The following is a 19,133-nucleotide window of genomic DNA, read 5'->3' on the forward strand; positions in this document are numbered from 1 at the left end:
GGTGGCAAGGCAGTGGCCGAGACCAGCACCCAGCTCACTGTTCCAGCACCTGGAAAATAATGCCTCATAGCTTCTGACTGTGAAAACCAATGGGGCTGTGGAAGAAACTGCTCATCTCTCAGGAAAGTCTGTTTAGAGGGCCTCCACAGTCCTAGAACATACGGAAACCCATCCACTCTGGGAACCATCACCAGGGTAACAACTAGAGGGGTGCCAGTCGCATAAGGGAAGTGGGTGAAGTGACTGAAAAAGGGGCAAGTGCTGAGCAAGCAGCATTGTTCCCTCTCTGACCCCTCTCCCACAAAGTGGTGAAACAGGTCACCCCGCACTGACAATACCTAAGGCTCCACCTCTTACCACATAACAGGTGTGGCAACTCTACCTAATACACAGAGGCAGACACAGAAAGGCTGTCAAGTTGAGGAGACAAGAGAAGTATGGCCCAAAAGAGGGAGCAGATCAAGGCTCCAGAGAGAACTAAATGAGGAAGAAATAGCCAACCTATCAGGTGCAGAGTTCAAATCACTGGTGATAACAATGCTCAGAAAAATTATTCAGTACAGCAAACTCATAAGGGAAGAAATGAAGACTACACTAACTGAATTAAAGAAAAATCCACACAGAACCAATAGTGAAGGGAAGGAAGCCGGGGTTCAGATCAATGAATTGGAACGTAAATAAGAAATAAAAGGTCAACAAGTACAGAATGAAGAAACAAGAATTCAGAAAAATAAGGAGAGAATAAGAAGACTGGGACATCTCCAAAAGTGCCAACATCCAAATGATAGGGATGCCAGAAGGGAAAAAGAAAGGCAAGAAATTGAAAACTTACTTGAAAAAATAATTTGGTGAAGGAAGTAGACATATAAGTCCAGGAAGCACAGAGTCCCAAACACATTGGACCCAAAGAGGACCACACCAAGACACATCATAATTAAAATGCCAAGGGCTAAAGATAAAGAGAGAATCTTAAAAGCAGCAAGAGAAAAGCAGAGAATTACCAACATAGGAGTTCCCATAGGACTATCAGCTGATTTCTCAAAAGAAACTTTGCAGGCAAGAAGGGACTGGCAAGAAGTATTCAATGTGATCAAAAGCAAGGACCTACAACCAAGAGTTCTCTATCCAGCAAAGCTAGCATTTAGAATGAAAGGACAGATAAAGTGTTTCCCAGACATGGTAAAGCTAAACGAGTTCATCATCACCAAGCCCTTACTATATGAAATGTTAAAGGGACTTATTTAAGTAAAAGAAGAAGAGCAAAATTATGAACAGTAAAATGACAACAAACCCACACTATCAGCAAATGAATCTAAAAAATAAAAACAAACTAAGCAAACAACTACAACAGGAACATAATCATCAATATGGAAATCATATGGAAGGCTATCAGCTGGGAGGGAAAGGGGGAAAATGAAGGAAAAGATGCAGGGATTAAGAAGTATAATTGATAGGCACAAAATAGACAAGGAAATGTTAAGAATAGTAAAGGAAATGGAGGAGCCAAAGAACTTACATGCATGACCCATGGGAATGAAATAAGGGGGGAGGGCATTGCTAAAGGGAATGGGGAGTACCACGTGATAGGGGCAAAAAGGAAAATAATTGGGACAACTGTAATAGCATAATCAATAAAATTACTTAAAAAAAATAAAAGAGGTAAGAGGGTAAAATTAAGTGCTTTTAAAGTTGCCCCAGGTATATACGTCATTTTTCAGACTTCCATCTAGATGTTTCTTTTGATCAGCTGCCATTGGCAGGAAGTTCACACACCCAGCCCTTTACAAGGCAGACACCAGTATGAAAACGGTCTTGGCTGTCAGAATTCCCCCATAGGCTGATAACTGCTTAGCTTTAATTCTGGACACCAAATCATATTTGTGTTCCAGTATAGAAGATTAGTGGTGGTAGAGTAGGGAAGATCATTCTCTCTGTGGCTTTTAACATGTCTTTATAAGAGTGATTTCTAGATTTTCTTGAACTGTTCTTTATGTTGTAAGGCTTTTGGAATCTTCTTGTTTCACTAGCAATTTCTTCAGTTCTTTTTTCTCCACTGTTCTCTTTACCGTCTTACATATATAAGATTTTAAACACTGTGCCAAGACACTTCTAATATTGATAATGCTTTCAACTTCAAATTCATCGTAGAAATGGCAGCCAGACATCTTGAAATTCACTTATTATTAAGGATCTTTGTGGAATGTATTTTGCAGTAGTTTTGTGAGAATTGTATTTTAAATATTTAAATTCACCAAATTATTGGTGTATTATTTTTAAGCTTTGTTATTCTTGTCTGTCTCACAAAATCCTTCGCTTTTTCATTTGTTATTTCTTTTTCTGGGGGTAGGGGGGGGCCACGCCGCCTGTTGGGGGCATGCAACAGGCAACCAATTGATGTGTCTCTCACACCCATTGATATTTCTTTCCCTCCTCCCTCTCACCCCCCCCATAAAATCAAACAAACAAAATCTTTAAAATTTTTTGTAATATTTTCAGTCATTATTTCTTTGAATATTTTCTTTAGTCTTTTGTCTTCTTTACTGTACATACATTAGTGCTTAATGGTGCTCCACATTTCTCTGAGCTCTGTTCATTTCCTTTGCTTCTTTGTTCTCTCTGTTCTTCAGATTACCCAGTATTACCAATAGATTTTCAAGTTTACTGATTACTTCTGCCATTTCAGATTTATCATTGAGTTCCTCTAGTGTTGTTTTCATGGCAGTTTCATTTTTATATTTCTGATGTCTTTATTTTATTTGTTTGTTTTTCCTATGTCTGAAGAAAGTCTAAAAGAGCCCCAATATAAATAAGAGGTACTAATGGGATACCATTATTATTGTTCAAGGCTGGTAGATCTCCGCTAAAATTCTTATTGTTCACTGTGCAAATTTACATTAGATAGTCCTGTATCAGAGAGCACTTTGCATGCATAACCAACAGAAAACAACTGATTTTCTTTCTTATTTCTACCTCAGTTACTTCCACAGCCATATACTGTCGACTATTCAAGGCACAGAGTTGAGAAACAGCTTCCAAATTCTCCTTTGGGAAATTAATGTGGATTTGTTTTTAAGGTTTCTCATTGCACGACAGTTGTATACCTTAGATAACTGTATCCTTAACCTTTGAGCCCTATGAAAGTTTGTTTTCAATGAAAAGATAAGTAATTACATTTCCCTTGCAGCTTAACTGGACTGACTCCTGCTCATGCTATTTCTGTAAGAAAACATAATCACTGTGCCTTCAGCACTACCTATTTTATTTAGCTTCTACTTAAGAATTAACTGTTTTGTTACTTTTTTTCGATTGCAGTTTACATTCAATACTATATTAGTCTCAGATGTATGGTATAGTGGTTATACATTTCTATAACTTACAGAGTGGTCCCCTGATAAGTCTAGTACCTTATCATACCGTACATAGTTATTTCAACATTATTCACTATATTCCCTATGTTTTACTTCATATCTTCTTAACTGTTCTGTAACTGCCAATTTGTACTAATTGATCCCTTCACCTTTTTTCACCCAGCTCTCGCAAACCCAATCCTCCTCCCATCTGTCAACCATCAGTTTGTTCTCTATATATATGAGTCTCTTTCTTTTTTTGTTTGTTCATTTATTCTGTTTATTAGATTATATATGTGAAATCTTATGGTGTTTATCTTTTTCAAACTGTCTCATTTCACTTAGCACAATACCTTCTAGGTCCATCATGCTGGTGCAAATGGTAAGACTTCATTCCTTTTTATGGTTGAGTAATATTCCATTGTATATCTGTACCACATCTTATTTATCCAGTTGTCTGTTAATGGACATTTAGGTTGCTTCCATATCTTGGCTATTATAAATAATAAATATAGGAGTTTGTATATCTTTTTAAATTAATGTTCTGGATTTCTTTGGATATATTCCCAGAAGGGGGATTGCTGTGTCACATGGTAGTTCTCTTTTTAATTTCTCGGGGACTGCCATACTGTTTCCACATGGGGCTGCATCGATTTGTAAAGCCACCAACAGTACACTAGTGACCCCTTTTCTCCACATCCTCATCAACACTTAGTGTTAGTTGATCCATTGATGATAGCTAATCTGGTGGGTGCAAGGTGATATTTCATTGTGATTTTAACTTGCATTTCTTTTTTCTTCTTTAATTTAATCTTTATTGTATTTTTTTCCATTACTATTTAGTCCCCTTATACCTCCCTCCGCCCAGCAGTCACCATGTCCATGAGTCCTTTTTAACTTGCATTTCTCTGATGATTAGTGACATTGAGCATCTTTTCCTATGTCTATTGGCCATCTGTATGCTCACTTTGAAGAAATGTCTATTAAAGTCCTCTGTCCATTTTTTAACCAGATTGTTTTTTATTGGAGGGATGGGGTTGGTGTTAGATTGTACAGGTTATTTATAAATTTTGGATATTAACCTCTTATTGGATGTATCATTGGCGAATATCTCCCAGTGGGTAGGTTGTCTTTTTGTTAATGGTTTGTTTCCTTTGCTGTCCAAAATCTTTTTAGTTTGATGTAGTCCCATTTTTTTAATTCTTTCTCTTGCCCAAAGTGACGGATCCAAAAAAAAGCATTACTAAAAGCAGTGTTAGCGAATTGACTGCCTATATTTTTTTATAGTTTTATGGTTTCAGGTCTTACACTTAAACCTTTAATCCATTTTGAGTTTATTCTTGTATATGATGTAAGAAAGTACTCTAGTTGCATTCTTTGCATATATCTGTCCAGTTTTCCTGACACCATATATTCACTACACTGTCTTTACCCCACTCTATATTCTTGCCTCCTTTGTCATAGATAAACTAACCACATAAGCAGGGGTTTATTTCTGGGCTCTCTATTTGTTCCTTTTATCTATTGGTCTATTTTATGCCAATACCAGACTGTTTTTATTCCTGTAGCCTTATAGTACAGTTTGGTCCAGTAACATGGTACCTCCAACTTTGTTCTTCTTTCTCAAGTTGCTGTGGCTATTCAGATTTTTTTGTGTTTCCATTATAAATTCTAGGGTTCTTTGTTCTAGTATTGTGAAAAATACAACTTGTATTTTGGTAAGGATTCCATTGAATCTATAGATTGCTTTGGGTAGTATGGACATTTTAACAAAGTTAATTCTTTTTATCCATGAGCACAGTATGTGCTTCCATTTAATTGTGTCATCTTGAGTTTCTTTCTTCGGTGTCTTATAATTTTTCAAGTACAGCTCTTTTATCTCCTTGGTTAAATTTATTCATAGGTATTTTTCTTGATGCCATTGTAAATGTGATTGTTTACTGAATTTCTCTTTCTGATAATTAGTTATTGATGTATAAAAATGCAACCAATTTCTGAATACTTATTTTGTATCCTACTTTGATGTTTCATTTATTAGTTCAAAGTGTTTTGGGTGGAATCTTACAGGGTTCTCTGTATATAATATTATGTCATCTGCAAATAATGACAGTTTTACTTCTTCCTTTCCAGTTTGGATGCCTTTTACTTCTTTCTCTTGTCTGGTGGCTGTGGCTAGGACTTCTAATACTACGTTGAATGGAAGTGGTGGAAGTGGACATCATCTCTTGTTACTGATCTTAATGAAATGCATTTAGCCTTTCACTGTTGAGTTTGATGTCACCTGTGAATTAGTCATATGGCCTTTATTATGTGGAAGCATATTTCCTCTGTTCCCACTTTGCAGTGAGTTTTTATCATAAATGAATGCTATATTTTTGTCAAGTGCTTCTTAAACCTCTCTTGATATTATTATATGATTTTTATTCTTCGTTTTGTTCAAATTGTGTGTCATGTTAGTTGGTTTGTGGATATTGAAACAACCTTGCATCCCAGGAATAAATGCTACTTGATCCTGATGTTTGATCTTTTTAATGTATTGCTGAATTCTGTTTGCTGATACTTTACTGAGGATCTTTATGTCTTATGTTCATCAAGGATATTGGCCTGTACGTTTTTTTTGTAATGTCTTTGTCTTGTTTTGGAATCAGGGTAATACTGGCCCCAGTAAAATGAGGTTAGGAATGATAGGTGTTAATTCCTTTGAATGTTTGATAAAATATACCTATGAGGCCATCTGTCCCAGGACATTTTTATTTGTGGTAAGCCTTTTGATTACTGAGTCTGTTTTGTTAGTAGTTATTAGTCTATTCAGATTTTCTGTTTCTTCTTAATTCAGTCTTAGAAGATTGGATGTTTCTAGGTTTTTATCCATTTCTTCATGGTTGTCCCAATTTGTTGGCATATGACTGTTCATAGTATTCCCTTATCATTCTTTGTATTTCTGTGGTATCAGTTGTCATATTTCCTCTTTGATTTATGATTTTATTTATTTGGGCCCTCTTTTTCTTTATGAGTCAATTAAAGGTTTATTAATTTTTATTGTATTTTCTAAAACCAAGTCTTGGTTTCATTAATCTTTTTACTGCTTTCTTAGACTCTTATTTTGTTTGTGTCCACTCTGATCTTTATTATTTTCTTTTGCTCTACTCCTCATGGGCTGTGTTTGTTGTTTCTTTTCAAGTTCCTTTAGGTATAAGATTACATTATCTGTTTGAGGTGTTTCTTGTTTTTGAGGTAGGCCTGTATTGCTGTGAATTTTCTCCTTAGAGCTGCTTTGGCTGTGTCCCAGAGATTTTGGGTTGTTGTGTTATTTTTATTTGTCTCAAGGAATCATTTGATATCTTTTTGGATCTGGTTGTTAACTCATTTACTGTTTAGTAGTATGTTATTTAGCCTTCATGTGTTTGTATGGTTATTTATTAGTTGTCATTTTGTAATTAATTTTTAGTTTCATAGCTATGTGATCAGAGAGGATGATATGATTTCAATCTTCTTAAATTTACTGAGACTTATTTTGTGGTTTAATACGTGGTCTATCATGGAAAATGTTCCCATGTTCACTTGAAAAGAATGTATATTCTCCTGCTTTGGATTGAAAAGTTCTAGGAATATCAATTAAATCTATCTGGTCTATCATTTAAGGCTGGTATTTCCTTATTGATTTCCTCTGGATGATCTATCCATTGATATCAGTGGATAGTTAAAGTCTCCTACTATGATTATATTACTGTCGATTTTTCTGTCTAACAGTATTTGGTTTATGTATTTAGGTGCACTCCTATGTTAGGTGCTTAATGTTTACAAGTGTTATACCCTCTTTTTGGATTGATCCCTTTATCAATGTGTAATGTCTTTTTTTGTCTCTTGTTACAGCCTTTGTTTTCAGATCTATTTTGTTTGATCTAAGTATTGCTCCTACAGTTCTTTTTTATTTTCATTTGCATGAAATATATTTTTCTTTCCCTGTCAGTCTGTGCATGTCTTTCAATCTGAAGTGGGTCTCTTGTAGGCAACATGTGTTGGGTCTTGTTTTCTTACCCATTCAGCCACTCTGTATCTTTTAGTTGAAGCATTTAGTCTATTTACTTTTAAAGTAATTTTTTAAAGTATATTTATTGATTATGTTGTTACAGTAGTTCCAGTTTTTTCCCCCTTTGCTGCCCTCTGCCCAGTACCCCCTTCCCTCCAGCAATCCCACTCCCCTTAGTTCATGTCTATGGGTCGTGCATATAAGTTCTTTGGCTTCATCCTTTCCTATACTATTCTTAACTACCCCCTGTCTATTTTGTACCAACAGATTATGCTTCTTAGTCCCTGCACCATTTCCCCATTTCTCCCCTGCCTCCCTCCCAGCTGATAACCCTCCAAATGATCTCCATACCTATGATTCTGTTCCTGTTCTGGTTTGCTTAGTTGGATTTTGTTTTTATTTTTTAGATTCAGTTGTTGATAGTTGTGAGTTTGTTGTCATTTTAGTGTTTATAGTTTTGATCTTCTTTTTCTTAAGTAAGTCCCTTTGACATTTCATATAATAATGGCTTGGTGATGATGAACTCCTTTAGCTTCACCTTGTTTGGGAAGCACTTCATCTGCCCTTCCATTCAAAATGATAGCTTTGCTGGATAGAATAATCCTGGTTGCCGGTTCCCTTTATCACATTGAATACTGCTTGCCAGTCCCTTCCTGCCTGCAGTGTTCTCTGAGAAATCAGCTGATAGTCCTATAGGCATCCCCCTGTAGGCAACTCTTCGCATCTCTTCTGCTGCCCCCAGGACTCTGCTTTATCTTTCACCTTTGGCATCTCAGTCATGATGTGTCCTGGTGTGGTCCCCTCTGGGTTCAGCTCACCCAGGACCCTCCGTGCTTCCTGGACCTGTATGTTCATTTCATTCGCAAAATTTGGGAAGTTTTTATCATTTTTTTCAATTCTTGCTTCCTCATTCTGCACTGGTTGACCATTTTTTTTCTTCTTTATGTTCCAAATCACAGATTTAACCCCGGTTTCCTTCCCTTCACCATTGGTTTTGTGTGAATCTTCCTTCATTTCACCTAGCATAGCCTTCACTTCTTCTCTTATGCGTTTGCCATACTCAAGCATATCTGTCAAGCCTATGAGCATCTTTATCATCAGTGTTTTGAATTCTGCATCTGTTAGGTTATCTTATTTCCTCATCTGTTAGGTTGGCTATCTCCTCGTTGCTTAGTTCTCCCACTGGAACCTTGATCCGCTTCCCCTTTTGGGCCTTCTCTGTCCCCTCATTCTGACAGGCTCCTGTGTTTGTTTGCCTCTGCGTCCCAGGTAGAGCGTCACTCCTGTAAGGGGCGGAGACTTAGGGATTCGTCAGTACAGGGTGACCTGTTTCACCACGTTGCGGCGCTGTATGTGGGGGAGGGGTCCAAGAGAGAACAATGCCACCAGTCCAGCACTTGCCACTTTTCCAGGCACCTCTCCCACTTCGCACCCAACTGGCGCCCCTCTAGCTGCTGCCTTGGCTGTCGTTCCCAGAGTGGGTTGGTCTGCGGACGTTCTAGGACCGTTGGGGCCCTTTAAACAAGCAGACTCTGCTGAGAGACGGGCAGTTTCTGCCTCCACCCCAACCCCCACTGCTCTGCACAGTCAGAAGCAATGAGGCTTGATTTTTCCCAGTCCTGGGACTGTGAGCTGTGAGGTCTGATGAGGAGCTGGGAATGCTCCCCAGGTGTCCCACCTGACTTTTTAAAACATGTGACCGCCTCTGCTGCCGCCACCACACAGCGTCCTCTCCACCCCTCCTACCTGTCTGGATGAGTATTTCTTCTTTATATCTTTGTTTGCTGAACTTCCGTGCAGTTTGATTTTCTGGAACTTCTGGTTGTTTCTAGTTTTGTGGTGGTTGTATTCCTTCTTAGTTGTGAAGGGAGACATAGCATGTCTCTCTGTGCCTCCATCCTGGCCAGAGGTCCTCTAAAGTAATTATTGATAGGTATGTACGAGGTCTGTCCAGGTGGTATCCAGCAATGTAGAATGAAAAACAGAGACATTTGTCGAAGATACAAAATACAAGAAACATTTTACCTGGAACAATGACGCTTCAATCCCCTTCAAAGTAGGCACCTTGGGACCTAACACAGTTCACCATCAACTGCCCCATCACAGTTTCCTGAATCTCATTAATGATCTGAAATCTCATCTCTTCCATTTCAAAGGTGATTCTAGTTTTGATAAAAGCAAGAAGTCCCAGAGCACCAAATCTGGACTGCAGGGGGTTTGAATCACCTGGGTGATTTGATGTTTTGTCAAAAAACTCTGCATGAGATGTGATGCATGAGTGGGCACATTGCCGTGAGGAAGCTGACAATCACCAGTTGCCCATAGCTTCAGCCTTTTGAATCATCTGAATAGTTTCTGTGGAGGAATGTTCAAGCTTAATGCAAAATTTGATGCAAATTCTTTGTTCTGCTCTCTCAGTCATTGTGAATACAGTGACCATACAGTACACACTCACTCAACAACGTCTACCACCCCAACTGAGTAGTACAGTGAAATCATCATTGTTCACACATGCATATTCCAGTCCACTTTCCTTGGCTACCAGGTTACATCAGTGTTGCACAAATCACTATCATATTAACAATGGCTGGACTTTTTCCATACAGACCTAATAGTTTGTCATTTTTTATTATATTTTATTGCTTATACTATGACAGTTGTCCCAGTTTTCCCCTTGTGCCCCCTCTACTCAACAACCCCCACTCCCTCAGGCAAGCCCCACACCATTGTCAATGCCCATGGATCATGCATATATGTTCTTCAGCTACTCTTTTCCCTGTGCTGTACTTTACCTCCCCATGAGTATTCTGTAACTACCAATTTGTACTTCTTAATCCCTTCACCTTTTTTTGCCCATCCCACTGGCACCCCTCCTATTTGGCAACCATCAAAATGTTCTCTGTATCTATGATTCTGTTTCTGTTCTCCTTGTTTGTTTACTTTGTTTTTTAGAATCAATTGTTGATAGGTATGTATTTATTGCCATTTTATAGTTCATGTTTTTTATCTTCTTCTTAAAGAATACCTTTTAACATTTCATATAATACTGATTCTCTCTCCAAGGAAGTTTTCAATCCCTTGCTCTCCTCTTCTTGTGGTACTCCTGTACTGCTTATGTCATTACACTTGATGTTGTTCCAGAATTCCCTTAAACTAGCCTTTTTTTATTTTATTTTATTTTTTTGTTGTTGTTCTGATTGAGTGTTTTCTACCATCTTGTCTTTTATGTTGCTGATTTGAACCTCTGCTTCATCTAATCTGCTGTTTTTTCTATCTAATATATTCTTCATTTCTGACTGGATCTTTTTTATGGTTTTTATCTCTTTGTATTAGTTCTCACTGAGTTCACCCATTTTTACCTAAGTTCATTGAGCATCTTCATAACCAGTGTTTTGAACTCTATCTAGTAGATTGCTTTTTTCTACTTGTTTTGTTCTTTTTCTGGAGATTTGTCCTGTTCTTTTATTTGGAACATGTTTCTTTGTCTTCTCACTTTGGCAGCCTCTCTGTTTTTGCTTCTACGTATTAGGTAGATGTGCTGTGTCTTTCAGCCTTTTCAGGGTGGCCTTGTGTAATGGGGGTCCTGTGGGGCCCAGCAGTGCAATCTCCTCATTTGCCTGAGTTGGGTGCTCTAGGGGTGTTCGTTTTGTGGGTAGTCTGTGCCATCCTGTTGTATTTAAGAACATCAGTGATTGGGGTTGATCCTTAGCCTGACTGGTTATGGGACTGGCCCTGACTACAGCTGATAAGCTGTTATGCAAGGTTGACCCCTTGGAGTGAGATTGTTGTAGCAGGGCTCTAGTGCCTACTTGTGCACCCTTTGGTTGTGTCGTTTTTGGAGCTAATTGAGATGATACTCTGGTGTGGTCTGAAGCCAGCTACCGGATTTGTTGGTTCTGGGGCCTCTTGAGAGGGGCTCAGGTACAGTCCCAGGTGAACTGCTTCCTGTGTCTGGCCTGGAGCTACCTGGTAGGAGTTACAAAGTGATCTGAGGTACAGATTTCTATGCACGACTCGGAAATACCTTGGCAGGCCCCATTACAAACTGAGGCTGACAGCCACTAGTGTCAGGCTGAGAGCCACTTAGCATAGGTACAGGGCATGCTGAGGTCAGCCAATGCTTGTTTGGGGTGGACCTTTCAGAGATTTTTAGGGAAGTCCACAGCACTGGCCAAGACTGGCCACACCGAGGAGCACCCCACTGTAAGGCATTTGGGCCTGTGTGCTATTTGGGTGGTATGGGTTCTCAGATAATTCCTCACTGGGATGAGTTTGATGGAGATTCAGATTCTGTACCTGCCAGCACCTGGATACTAAGTGAGGAAAGGCTCAGCAAAGGAACAGTGTCTTCTGCCAGCACTTCTTTCTGGGAGAAAGCGGCCCCTCCTGCTATTGCCCTGAAACCAGACAATTCAGCTGCTACCTATGTGTCCCTGGCACTTTTGGAGCTTCTGCCCCAGCACTGCAGCTCAGGAAGTGATTTCAAGAAATCCATGTGTGGGCTCCTTAAGAGGAACACCTCGGACTCCAGAAACCTCCATCTCACTCAGTCACAATCAGTGAAGGTTTTTATAGCTAGAGGTTTTGGGGACTTCTCTTCCCAGCACTGGAGACAAGGGCTGGGGTTCCAGGTATGGGGCTGGGACCCCTTGATCTATAGGGGAGACTTCTGAATCCAAGATATCCCTTCTAATTTTTAACTGCCACACACGGTGTGGAACTTGTCTGTTACATGTCTCTGTCTTTCTTGAAGGCTTGATATGCCTTCTTTCTATCATTAGTTATAGGACTTCTGTTCAGCTTGTCTTCAGGTGGTTCTCAAGGGTGGTTATTCTATAATTTAGTCGTAATTTTGATGTGGCCATGGGAGGAGGCGAGCACAGTGTTTAGGTATTCCACTGTCTTGACTGGAACTGTTTTGTTACTCTTGATTCACAGAAAGAAACAGAGGTAAAGGAACGGTCTGTTTTTGACATCCCCATATTCACAGAGGAATTCCTGAACCACAGCAAAGGTGATTACCAAAGTATCTTTCTGTGTTCCTCAGGTCTGTGATAGGGAATTTCATTCTCAGGAGGAATTCATTGCACAAAAGCAATGGTAGTGGTATTCCAGGTCCTAGGACTGGTCTGGAAGGAAAAAAATGCTTGTATTTTACTCTCTAGTAAAGATAGCTACTCAAAGTCCAGTGAAGAAAGCTAGGCCAGTGTTGTCCAAACAGCTTTAATTTCTGGATCAAAGCAAATACATGTACATCACTAATTCCATGGCTTTCAGACTACTAGTCTGGAGCCCTTCGTGCAAATGAAAATTTACATTCGGTGTCCCACATACAAAATAAGGGCAAAATTTAACCTCATTGTAGTATAAAGATGAGCACCCAAAACTATGCTTGCCCATTCTCCCAGTGTTTGCTTCTGAAACCCCTCAGGCTTTTCATGGGATAGTTAAAAAGAACAAACTCCCCTGACTGGTATGGCTCAGCCGGGCGTCTTGCCGCAAAGCAAAAGGTTGCCGATCAGACTCCCAGTTGGCACATCCCTGAGTTGAAGGTTTGGTCTAGGTCAGGGCACCTGCAAGAGGCAACTGACCGATGTTTTTCTCTCTCTTTCTCCCTCCCTTCCCCTTGCTAAGATAGCTATATAACTAGATAAAATCTTTAAAAGAACAAACAAAAATACTGGGAATTGCAACTGTTCCTTGCAAACTTAAATATGGAATATGACCAGTTTTAAGAATTAAAATAGCTCTGGGGAGCCAGGCATTTCATTGCTGAAATTGCTATCTGGAAGGCCATAATGAGAATAAGGAGATGAGGTGGGCTAGCTCATTAGAGAGAGCTTAGCTGAATGTCCTTGGAAAAGTCACTGGTACTCTTTAGAGAGGAGTGTTCCATGTGTTCTGTGTGTATCTTGGGGGGATGTCTTCAGCTCGGGAGGCAGAGCTCCGCCAGCTTCGCAAATCCAACATGGAGTTTGAGGAGAGGAATGCAGCCCTGCAGAAACACGTGGAGAGCATGCGCACCGCAGTGGAGAAGCTGGAGGTGGATGTGATCCAGGAGCGCAGCCGCAACACTGTCTTACAACAGCACCTGGAGACCCTGCGGCAGGTGCTGACCAGCAGCTTTGCCAGCATGCCCTTGCCTGGTAATGCCATCCTTACCTGAGCACTTCAGAAAGTAGGAAGTGCTATTTATGTTGGTATTGGTGTGGTGAGGCTGACGTCTCCCCCAAAGATGAAAATCAATAAAATAAGGGGATATTCCTCCTCAGGGTTTTCTGTGGGTCATGTATTTAATAATTACCTGAAATCTCAGGTTCTCTGGTCATTTAAATTTTTTTCCAATTATATTTTAACATAATTTACTTTCTTATTGGGCCTAATTTTGATACTCAGAACAATGGAAACTGAGTAATAATAAATCCTTATTTAGAGCACTTTTCTTCTATGTATTTGCTTGCTTTGAAATTTTGTTTTAATGGGAAGGAAGAAGAAAATAAAACAGTAGTAATCCTTTCATGTTGAGGCAAGTCACAGAAGAAAACTGAGAGAGTCTCTACCCTTTTATTATATGCAGCTAGTCATACATAATATACAACATTTATGTACCCATCTGTTTATTTAGAGTATGTAGGGTTTTTTTAGGTATAAAAATGTCTCTCCTCTGAAATTAAAATTTTGTCTGTGGAGCAGACCACATTGGAGGCATAATTTCTTTTGCTGTGACTTCACTGAACTGTGTTATGGTCAAACCAAATGGGGAGATTTTCTTACTTTTTCTTCTTATCTCACTTTAGGAAGTGGAGAGACACCTACACTGGACACCATTGACTCATATATGAACAGACTGCACAGTATTATTTTAGCTAATCCCCAAGACAATGAAAACTTCATAGCTACAGTTCGAGAAGTTGTGAACAGGCTTGATCGTTAAGGAATGGTGAGTGCTCACTGATACAATACTGCAAGGGGAGACCCCCAAAAAAACAAATTTATTTATAAAAATTGTGTATTTACTCTTACGTATTTAAACTTCAGTCACATTCAGAGTACTCTCTATTTGATGCAATACACCTAATGAGACATTTTTCTACTGCTCAAAACAGGTTTTGAACTCATCGATTTTGATGCCTTTTAGTTCTTCTGCCATTTTTTATTTCACCTCTTCCACACTGGCAAAACGTTTCCCTTTGAGGAATATTTTTCATCCTGGGAACAACAAAAAAAAAGTCACTTGGGGTGGGATCGGGTGAATAGGGAGGGCAGAGCATGGAGGTCACACCATTTTCAGTCAAAAACTGCTGAACACTCAGTGCAGTGTGGGCAGGTTTGCTCCTAAATCACCCATCATTAAATGGGCAAACACTGAAGAGTCTTCAAAAAAAATTCACTGAAGCTGAACACATCCTGTCAAACAATACCAGCTGGTATAGTGATACAGATGGGTTCCTAGAGCATTCAACTAGCTGGGGAAGCCTGTACTAGAAGGGACCCTCCCTCCAGAAATAATTCCAGTTTTTTGGGAGGGCCCCGTCATATAAGCCATCATGACTTCAGAAATAAGATTGCATTAGTTTTTATCAGTACTAATAAAACTCTGGAATTACACTGAATAAATGAGTTGGAGACTTGATTAAGATTCCTGTTGCATAGTGGCTAAATGTAGTAAGTGATGTTAGAAAACAGAATTAAGCAGTCTTTCTCATGTATGCCTCAGAGTGGTTTAGTGGAAGGAGCATCATTTTTGTGGCTAGACCTTGGTTATAGTGTTGTCACTTATTAGCTGTATTCTGAAATGCTAATTTCCCCAAGAGTTTTGAAGAGTGATAAACTTTGAAGGAATCACCCCCAAAACAGCATTTAAATACAAAGAAAAAAATTAATATCACTTAATTTTTAAACTTCCTTTCCCCTGAAAAAATTAATGATAATTTATAATAATAGTGAGACATTGTATGTATATAAACCCTACATAAGTAAAAATCTTTTCATTCACCACTGAATATCAGAGTAACTGTTATAAGTTGAATGTTAATGTGGACTAAGATTACAGTGAAACAGTTCCCTGATTAAATGGAATTTTAAAAACCTCTCAATAAGCAAAAAAGAGAGGAGAGAGAAAATTAGCTTTTTAAAATTATATTCAGCAAATTACTAGTAGTATGTGTTCCCTTTTAGATAAATAGGCAAAAAATTGCAATCCAGTAATATTATAAAATTTTCGTCAGGCAATTAAAAAATTATTTTTATAGGTTTACAGTGAAAGAACTCTGCAGTTGGCATCTTTGTTTGTAGCTAACTTGTACCTAGGAAAAAAATGGCACTGGGAGGAAGACTCGAGGGTGATTTCATGATGAGAGGTGACTACTTTATGTTGCTTGATTTCAGTCAAACCAAATGAAAAATATTAGGCTGTTCGAGGGTTGAAAGAAAACTTGTGATTGCATTTTTATCATTGTAACAAAATATTGATTATCTGCACATACAGAGATCGTTAGATTTATACTTGAAGAAAATTGATTTTATTGACCATTTATTCTTTGGACTAGAGTACTAATTCTTCCATCATCTGATTTGTCCTTGATAGTTGCTTTTTTGTGTTTATCTGAACGATTTTCTTAAGTTCCCAATCTCTCTCTCTCTCTCTCTCTCTCTCTCTCTCTCTCTCTCTCTCTCTCTCTCTCTCTCTCTCTCTCTCTCTCTCTCTCTCTCTCCCCCCTCCCCCTTCCACCCTTCTCCCTCTCTCACTCTCCTCCTCCCTCCCTCCTTTTCCTACAGGTCTTAGAGCTCCAAGATGTTCTATAAGTGGCTTGATTTGTGAGGAATGAGAAGCCATCTGTAGACATTTGAATTGAGTGGAGGCAGAGGGGTACAGATGACTCTGCTTGCGCAGGAACTATCAGCTATGTGTTAAATGCCTTCACCCCAGGAAGCCACATGAGGAGCAGCAAAAAGAACGTAGGAACATGTTTATGAACTTCCTTTGGAATCATCCTTGCAAAGTTTTGAAAGCGTGCAACCACTCTTCCGGGTCTTCTGTTTCCTATCGTCTGCTTTTCTAGATCTGCATATATTCTGCTGACATCTTCTGCAGTATCAAGGAAGCCTTCTCATTGTTCTGCTTCAGATTGGACCTTTTAATCAGCGACGCTGTGGTTTTCAAATCTACCTGTCACTTTTTTAATGCATTTAGGGGTTGTCTTTTAATTCCCTTTATCCCCATAAAGTTACACATCTCCGTTTTCTGACCTCTGGGTATTGTCGATCAGCAGGGTTCTGAAGAGAGTTTCTCTTATTGGACAGGCCCAATATTCTCCCATCTGTGTCCTGCTGTGACTCCAGAGAATGGGGCTTCTTGTTGACAGTGTTCTGTACAGGACGCTGTTTCCTGTGCCACACAGTTCCTGGTGGGTGCCAGCCTTCGCTCCAGTCCTGAGGAGACTATGGAGGCTTTGTGATTGCTGCCCCAAGGAGAATACTCTTTCCTTCCTCCTCAGTACTGCCTGCTGTTTCCTGAGCTTTGCTTTTGCTCATACTCCGCATTCCAGCCCCAGCAAGGTTCTTCTGTTCCCGTCTGTTGACAATGTCTTATAGAGGTTTTTTTGTTTTTGTTTTTTTTTTTAAGGAAAAGTTCATTGGTAAATAGGAGTGAACAGGAAAAGTAGTTTCTCTTTTGGCATTGGGAGAAAAAAAATCCCTAAAGTTCATCATAAGTAAAAACTGGCCCTGTCTGCCCTAGGTATACTGATTCATGGATATGGACAGGTAGATGTGTCATCACAATAGTTCATGAACTGACAAAAAGGGCACAGGGGAATTTTCATGTCCTTTGTCTTCCTTCTGTAGCCATACTGTAGAATCTGTGTCAAAAGGGTAGGCTTTTCTTTCTTCTACCTCCTAAGTAAGTGAATTAAAAAACAAAAACAAAAAAAAACACTGAAAGGGAAGAGGAGTTTCTGATTCTCACCTAAGGGTTTGGTTTTGTCTTGATGCTCTATAGCACAAGGCTGACAGTTGCAGCTCTGATCTTTGGAACCAAAGCCAGGCATGCTGAGCCCATGTCCAGGCACCACACCACTAAAGCTGATGAAAGTGTGGCCTCTTCATAACATGCTCACAAGTCAGGGTGCAAGCCAGAAACCCAGTGTCACATTGTTACACCATCCTGTCTTCTCAGCATCTCCTTACCTGATTTCTTCAATAGCCGAAAGGAAATAAAAGAACAAAAAAAAGCCTTTTTTTTTTTATATATTTTTTAATTTTTAGAGAGAGAAAGGAAAGGAGAAGAAGGGAGAGAGAGAGAAACATGGATTTTTTGATCCACTTTTTTATGCATTAATTGGTTGATTCTTGGATGTGCTGTGACCAGGGATCGAATCTGCAACCTTGGCGTATCAGGACAATGCTACCCAGCCAGGTGGTGATGGGGAGAATCAGCCTTTTTTAATGTCTTATATGGACAAGCATCAAATTACCATTCACTGAAGCCCACGTATCACCACTTGGAAATTTTTTAAGAGTAAGAGCCCATCATTATCTACTGCTATAAACCTGGACAACTAACTCACCTACCTTTTTCTGTATTTTCCTGTTCTCCTCCTCTTACCTGTCACTGCTGGTCCTGTCACTTCTCTCAGACTCCTTGCCTGCTAAGTCCAACCTAGAACACACTGTATATAGCAGCCGGACATCCAAGCCGGTTCTGGAAATTTGTGTCTGCCTTCTCCCAGATACTTTGTTTTTTTTCTTCCTTTCTCCTGCTATTTCCCTGTTTCTTACTTGTGTTAGTTTTGTGAGGTTTTGTTAGAGTGCTGTTGACCAGGAAAGGCTATAACTGAGTCCAGAGATCATCATTCTCCTGACTCTGGATAGAGTACCTGACATTGACTTGAAATATCTACATATTGAGGAATGCACAAGATCTTGAAAGATACTACAGTCTGAAATCACTTTCACATAATAAGCAGCCTGCTTTTGAAATGCTGGCTCTCCCAACAGCTGCACACGTGACTCACTGGTGTCTGGGATTCAGCTGCCACAACAATGTCAGGTCCTGTTATACAGGTCTGTGTTGCCTCCTTTCTCCTCTGTGCCCAACCAGGAAGTGGCAAATGAGATTATAGGCTAACATGTAACTACTTCATGTTTCCCAATAAACTTGTAGCTATTACTGCACTTATATTCTCCTCAAGAAATAAGTTGTTACCTATTCAGTGTTACAGATTTCTTTTTATTAAAACATAAGGGGCAGTTGAGGAAAGTGAGACAAAAGTGTTTCATTTCTAACAATTAAATTTTAGAGAAAAAGTGTGTACATATGTTTGGAACTATTGAAATGCCAAGTTTTCTGTACAAGTGTTTCTGTAATTAAACTTTTATATTTTCTTTGTTTTGTAAGAAGTCAATATGCTTGCTTGACATCTGCCTTATTAAAACTTTAATGTTGAATTCACTCTATTCAATTTTACTTTCATTTTGATGAAAAAAGTTCTACCTCTGTCTTTTCACCTGACTTTGTCAACCCTACATTAATTATTAAGTCTTGTGCTTTTAAAAGTAACACATCTATTTTACTAGTTGCTTATTCAAAATGTGTCTTAGCCTGTTTGAGAATTCAGCTCTTTTAATGTAATAACAATACAATGAGTTGTAATTTTAATGTAGCAGTAGTATTCTGGAGAGAACTTGAATGCAGTCTGATGTTTTTAAAGTCAATGACTTCAATCCCCTTGATAAGACAGTCTTCATTCTTCCTT

General features: G+C 39.1%; 1 protein-coding gene across 1 annotated transcript in view; it reads left to right on the plus strand.

Moving 5' to 3' along the window:
* HMG20A (high mobility group 20A) overlaps positions 1 to 18,829 on the plus strand; it is an 84,027-nt gene extending 65,198 nt beyond the window's left edge. The window contains exons 7-10 of the mRNA XM_090269954.1: positions 12,316 to 12,391; positions 13,308 to 13,523; positions 14,175 to 14,317; positions 16,156 to 18,829. Coding sequence (XP_090126080.1) covers positions 12,316 to 12,391; positions 13,308 to 13,523; positions 14,175 to 14,311 — 429 coding nt within the window. The 3' untranslated portion in view covers positions 14,312 to 14,317; positions 16,156 to 18,829. The remainder of the gene's footprint in view (positions 1 to 12,315; positions 12,392 to 13,307; positions 13,524 to 14,174; positions 14,318 to 16,155) is intronic.
* The last annotated feature ends 304 nt before the right edge of the window (positions 18,830 to 19,133 follow it).

Source organism: Furipterus horrens, unplaced genomic scaffold, assembly GCF_987537825.1.
Source record: "Furipterus horrens unplaced genomic scaffold, mFurHor1.1.pri manual_scaffold_3, whole genome shotgun sequence".
Taxonomy (NCBI): Eukaryota; Metazoa; Chordata; class Mammalia; order Chiroptera; family Furipteridae; genus Furipterus; species Furipterus horrens.